Genomic DNA, 6,721 nt, shown 5'->3' on the forward strand with positions numbered 1-6,721 from the left:
CCTGTGTTTACCCTGCCTTTTCGACACAAAATGCCCCCCGTGAAAAGGGTCTATTCCAAAGAGCACCAGATACTATAGTCTAAGATGATTTCCACAACTATTGTCGAAAATAACCAGTTAACAAGCAGCTAATGCTTTGTTTGGTTGCGATTCTATAGTTTATCTACATGAAACATTAAATGTTTCCCATGTTAGCTTCTTTGAATATACAATGATAGATGCCAGAGTGTTAATCTATCCACTCCATGCTGTCAGGGATCCCCCTCCCTCTCCCAGGTTTAATACTTGTTGGTAAGAGAGCTTTACCCCAGTGTTGCTTAGAGGTGTATATCTAGAGCAGTGATGCTCAACTTGCGGCCCAGGGAAGCGCGGCAAAGGGTGGAGGCCGAGAAGAGGGGAGCACAGGAGAGCTAGGGGGACAAGGTAGTGGAGGTGGTACAGGAAAATAGACGAGAAGACACGTAACCATGGTAGGGCTTATGCGGAACTTATATTATAACCTAGTTATTCCAACAAGTGGGACATGGCAGTATACCAAGCCTACTCAATGGAGGAATGTAATCTGTTTGCAGGTCCATGACAAATGAAGATGCATATTCCTGTGTACAGATAGTGGTAAGTAAGGTGTCCACATTTTTTTTCCAGCTAAAACCATAACTCAGGGTTGGAGAACCGCTCCTCCCGAAAGATATGAGATATAATGGCCCGGGACACAGGAATATGCAAGTCATGTCATTGGACCCTTGTAGTCCAATGTTGTATTTTATGATTATAACCACCTGCTGTAAATCCAATAGCTTGCTATAACGCATGCAAAGGAAAACGTCGCCCATCCCAAGGATGAGAAGGTTTGAAGCTCTAGGGTAGGCTAGTTTGTAACTACATCACACAATGGAGAGAAGTGTGTCTTTGCAATGTAAATGAGAAAAGCATTATTGCTTAATCCTCAGCAGTTAGCCTTATGAATAAAGTCCAATAATACTCACACATGTGTACCAGAGTTGATGATGTGTAAGCGCTTAAGGGGAGACAACATGGAATAATATTATGGGTAAAATCAACTGGACACAGAAGGACTACAGAAATGGCCTCGTGTCATTTTGCAAAAGTGCCCCCCAGACAAAGCAAGTTGAGTATCCCTGATCTAGAGCCTGAGAGCCTGCTTACAACAGCTCTCACCCTCAGCTCTGAACACCTGCAGGTCAGGCTCATTGGGCTGGCTGAGGCTGCTGTCAGTCAGCAGGGGGCGGGCGTCACTGTCAGGTTTCCCTAACTTGATTGGTCGCATCGCCCGTCTGTCCGTGTCACTGTCAGGCGGCGGGTAACGCCTCAACACAGTGTCAGAGACCGACGGGCTGCTCGCTCCCTGCCTCACCAAACAGAGCTCGTCAGTGTCAGCATCAGCTGCTCGGGGCAGCGGCTCCGTTGTCAGAGCCGGCTGTCCACTGTCAGCTGTGCTTCACCTTTCACTTAGCCTTCCCAGCTACTCAGGGCCGCACCATCAGAGGGGCTACCTGTGCCTCCTGGGGCATCTCACCCATCTGCATGTCCTGTGTCTGACTATGGTCATGCTGCTGTTGCCCCCCATGCCCATGGCGATTTCCATGGTGTTGGCCATGCCCATGCCCACGGTCACGGCCTTGGCCACCACCATGATTTCCACGGTGATGACCTTGTCCATGTCCCTGACCATGTCCATGTCCCTGACCATGACCATGTCCATGCCCATGCCCATGCCCGTGTCCAGTCTCCTCCTCTCTGGCGGCGGTAGCATCCTCCTCAGGCTTGGCTGCTACTGCCCTGTTGCACTCCTCTGGCACCTCAGAGCTCTGTGAGAAAAACCAGGGAGGAAAAGGAAAACAGAGGAGGAGGATGTGAAGCAGAGAGAAGGTTGGAGGGTAAATTGAAAATAGCAAGATAGGATTTCGGCGTATAAGCTTGTCGTTGGTGAAATTTGTTACCACCACTCATCTGGAGACTTATGCTCTTATGTTCTAAATGTATGCTTATTCTTGGATGCATGCATGGCCCATAGTACCTCATGTGTGCAGTTCCCACACGTCCGTTTGCAGTAGGCATCTCTGATTGCACCCTCAATATGTCCCTTTCCGATGATGGTATATGGAAGTGAGAGGTGCTCGGTGAGACGGCCACACCTGATGGTATAAAGGGGTAGAAAAGTATGATGAGATCTGATGTTATCTATCGAACAAACTTCTTCAACTAATTTCAAATTAGTTAATTTTGATTATCATTTAACAATGAATGTGTAATGAAGTAGGTATATAAGCACAAGCTCTTGATTGAATATGGCAATTATTGATAGAAACTGTGGAAAACCTGAGGTAAAAAAGAATCTCTATATGTATTCTCTTGACCCCCCTTGAGAAATGTGATTGAATCACCCATTACAGGTAGCTAACCTGTCGTAAATGAGGAAGTCGTCCTTGTCTCCATTCAAAGTCTGCCAGACATCAGGCTGTTGGGCCTCCTGCTTGTAGAGGGTGATGTTGTCTGAGAGTCTCTGCTCCAGCATGGAGTGCAGGCGCAGTGCATGCTCCCCCTGGTGGTTGACTACCATGTAGGTCACATTCTGCAGACCCTGACGCTCCAGCCTCTGGCGCAGGCCATCCATTCTGCTCAGAGGACAAAAAGCAGAAGAACGCAGAGACAATGGAGTTAAACAATAACTTAATCAAGATATGTTTAGACACAGTACACTATGGGAAACTGACCTGACCCTTGTCTTTGGACAGAATGTCTTTCAATCTGAGTGAATTACTGTATATCTCAAGGGAAGATTTGAAAGAATGTACAGTATATTTCTGGACTGGTTGACTGGTTCACAGTGGAGATAGTGGAGTGCAGGTTTCAGGGACAGTGTGCTGAGCAAACAGGTACAAAGAGGAGGTACTTTTATGACAATTAACTTTTGTTACGATTGCATGAGTAAGCAGTAGTCTGAGCCGGCTGTACCTGGTGTTCTAGACCTTTTTAGGTAGTTCTGAGACTTGGCACTTATGGGGTAATGTAGGCTTGTGTTTTTCACTTGTACAGAGAGATGGACAAAAGTGCAGAGTTCAAGACTGCCCCTGGCACAACACACGATATGCACATACCTGGATGCCTGCACCAAGCAGAACAATCAGCTGGCCTGTAGAAGAGCCACTACGGTCACTTGGCCCATCGCCTCCTTCATGGGCTCCGCCTCCCCTATCTTCCAGTCTGGTGTCGGCTGACAGCGAGGCCCGCCCCCCTCGCTCTCTGCCCCGCCCCCAGGGAGCAGGCAGAGAGCCAGGAGCAGGCTGAGGCACGCCCACATCGCTGCAGTGCCTCCTCACTCCCCAATATCTGCTGACCACAGAGACAAACAGGGGGTGGTGGGAGGTGGGGGAGGAGAGAAGGGGTGAAGAGGGGGGAGGCGAACATGGGAGGACAGAACATGAGTTTGGCCAAGCTCAACAGACAAAAGTGAGAGGATTGTACAGAAGGTCAGGACAGGGTCAGCATTTTTAGGTTATCCAAACAATCCTAGGTAACCTCCCAAATGTTACCTCCGTTCACTCATATTGATCTGACCTGCACTGTGCAACTATAATAGTTGGGGTGAATAAAGCGATATATTTGCACTTCAGTTCAGAGTTTTGCTATTTTTTTCTTTTCTTTTTTACCATAACATTTTTCAGAACTGAGTAGGAGTAGAACTAGAGACTGTATATGTTGCATATAAGCAAGTCATGCTCTTTCTCTACACATTTAAACACACATGCATATACATTAAATAAAATAAAAAACAGTTAGAAGGAAGCAAGCTTGAACAGGGAAAGTAAAAGTAAAACAACAACAACTGTGCAATGCATTTGCCCATGCAATGTGTGAATAATGCGGGGTATGATTTGTTGTAAACATTGCATTGATTAGAGAATGAAAAAGGGGAATAAAATAGATTGCTGATGTAGGTAAAGTCTGGGCATTTTATTGTCTACTGTTGCTGTAAAACGCCACACCAGTTTAAAGGAAGCCTGCCAATTACTCTGTTTACAACAAAAGTAAGTGGAATCAAATGGAATGGCCAAAGAGAATCAAATTAAATTAAATGAACTGAATTCTGCAGTCAGTTTTGTAACTTACCCTCTGGTTGAAAAGTTCTCCCTTTGCTCAACTCTTTCTTGCTGCAAGTCCTCGAGAAAAACAAGCCTCTTCCTCCACAGCTCCCCCTTTTATACTCTGCCTGTTGTTTTCCTGTCGGAAAGGAGGACAAAGTTCAGTCGACACAGTTTGCTGATACCCTGTCTGTATGAAAACCCCATGTCTGTAGGACTGATACCTCTACTCTCTTCAAGTTAAATAAGTCACCCTGTCTGTATGAAAACCCCATGTCTGTAGGACTGATACCTCTACTCTCTTCAAGTTAAATAAGTCACCCTGTCTGTATGAAAACCCCATGTCTGTAGGACTGATACCTCTACTCTCTTCAAGTTAAATAAGTCACCCTGTCTGTATGAAAACCCCATGTCTGTAGGACTGATACCTCTACTCTCTTCAAGTTAAATAAGTCACCCTGTCTGTATGAAAACGCCATGTCTGTAGGACTGATACCTCTACTCTCTTCAAGTTAAATAAGTCACCCTGTCTGCATGAAAACCCCATGTCTGTAGGACTGATACCTCTACTCTCTTCAAGTTAAATAAGCAACCCTGTCTGTATGAAAACCCCATGTCTGTACGACTGATACCTCTACTCTCTTCAAGTTAAATAAGTCACCCTGTCTGTATGAAAACCTCATGTCTGTAGGACTGATACCTCTACTCTCTTCAAGTTAAATAAGTCACCCTGTCTGTATGAAAACGCCATGTCTGTAGGACTGATACCTCTACTCTCTTCAAGTTAAATAAGTCACCCTGTCTGTATGAAAACCCCATGTCTGTAGGACTGATACCTCTACTCTCTTCAAGTTAAATAAGCAACCCTGTCTGTATGAAAACCCCATGTCTGACTGATACCTCTACTCTCTTCAAGTTAAATAATCACCCTGTCTGTATGAAAACCCCATGTCTGTAGGACTGATACCTCTACTCTCTTCAAGTTAAATAAGTCACCCTGCCTGTATGAAAACCCCATGTCTGTAGGACTGATACCTCTACTCTCTTCAAGGTAAATAAGTCACCCTGTCTGTATGAAAACGCCATATCTGTAGGACTGATACCTCTACTCTCTTCAAGTTAAATAAGTCACCCTGTCTGTATGAAAACCCCATGTCTGTAGGACTGATACCTCTACTCTCTTCGAGTTAAATAAGTCACCCTGTCTGTATGAAAACCCAATGTCTGTACGACTGATACCTCTACTCTCTTCAAGTTAAATAAGTCACCCTGTCTGTATGAAAACTCCATGTCTGTAGGACTGATACCTCTACTCTCTTCAAGTTAAATAAGTCACCCTGTCTGTATGAACTCTCCCCATGTCTGTAGGATGCATGTTACATACATACTACCGTACATACATGTTCTTACGAAAGAAAATTGGGGATTGATGGCAGTTTGACAAAACTCTTCAAGGGAATATGAAGAGACAAAAATGCCTCTTATTGCTGGTTAAGATACAGTAGGCATTTTCCTTGTAAATTAAATTGAATGCTTTTTACAGTCTGTAAAGTATTTTTTACACCAGTGTATTGAGGTTAAACGGTATCCTGTGTATTTTTGCTCTGCTGGCAATTTTGTCGCCTGACAGTTGTTGAAGAGAACATTCTTACATCCTGTTTTCTCTTTAGGGGAGAAGTGAAAAAGGAGTGAGGCTGGTCCAGCATGTTGCTGCCAGATCCACAAAAACACAATCTTACTGGAGTCATTCAACTCCATAGTGGCCTTTAGTTGGGCAGATTAAATGCACATTTACACTTATGCACATACATGCACTTTCACTTCCGGAAAGAAGCACCAAAATTGGCACAAATACTCCTTGTGGATTATTTTGATAAAAGCTATTAGCCATGCAAAGATCTTAACTTTTTTTCCAAGATGGCCACCATTTCCAGCCTGAATATACTATTTTGGGGCAACTTTGTGTAGAATTGTCCAATATGAATGATCAAGCCATACATTTATGGTCACAGAGAAGCCATATTTATTCCATGTAAATTTCCAAAATGGCTGCCATTTTAAAAGATGGTTGTATTTCAGCCATTTTATATCTCTGCCATTTAATATGGATATTCTTGTTTAAAGTAATGTGAAAAATATGCATAAACAACATTATGTTAGAAAAACTTTTATTATAAATAAAATTCCAATGCATTAAAGACCGTAATAACCTTAATAATCTGACCATTCAAAGATCAACAGTTATGTTATAGAAAATGTCCTATGCTCTGGGTTGAAACCAGTTGAAACAGAGCGTAATCTTCACATCTGCATCTGCAGCTACACGGTGCTGTGCAATCAAGACCAAAGCTGCATCTGCACCTTCCACAGCATTCAAATCTGCATCCACACTTGGTCAGTTGGCAACTCTCTGCAATAGAGGGGAGATCAGTCCACAAGATCTGCCACATATCAGCCTTCTTGATCCACGCCCAGGCAGAAGGACTTTGTGCATGATAACAATGCATAACAATGCATTGCAACAGTGCATAACAATGTAATTATTGACTCCATATGCATCCAGCCTGGTAGGCAGCAGCAAGCTTTACATGCTGGAGGAGCTTGAGTAGGAGGGATGG

At 44.0% G+C, this 6,721-nt stretch overlaps 1 protein-coding gene across 2 annotated transcripts in view; it reads right to left on the reverse strand.

The window, feature by feature from the left end:
* The window catches only part of selenop (selenoprotein P), a 5,121-nt gene extending 917 nt beyond the window's left edge, over positions 1-4,204 (reverse strand). The window contains exons 1-5 of one of the 2 annotated variants that reach the window (XM_083643905.1): positions 4,132-4,204; positions 3,120-3,351; positions 2,424-2,636; positions 2,039-2,156; positions 1-1,829 (exon numbers count right to left, since the gene is read on the reverse strand). The exon at positions 1-1,829 is cut by the window's left edge and continues 917 nt beyond it. In XM_083643905.1, coding sequence (XP_083500031.1) covers positions 1,488-1,829; positions 2,039-2,156; positions 2,424-2,636; positions 3,120-3,322 — 876 coding nt within the window. In that variant the 5' untranslated portion in view covers positions 3,323-3,351; positions 4,132-4,204 and the 3' untranslated portion in view covers positions 1-1,487. Of the gene's footprint in view, positions 1,830-2,038; positions 2,157-2,423; positions 2,637-3,119; positions 3,355-4,131 lie in introns of both variants that reach the window. The other variant, XM_083643906.1, reaches the window with a different exon arrangement.
* Between the last annotated feature and the right edge of the window lie 2,517 nt (positions 4,205-6,721).

The sequence above is a fragment of the Poromitra crassiceps genome (genome assembly GCF_964638095.1).
Source record: "Poromitra crassiceps genome assembly, chromosome: 10".
Lineage (NCBI taxonomy): Eukaryota > Metazoa > Chordata > Actinopteri > Beryciformes > Melamphaidae > Poromitra > Poromitra crassiceps.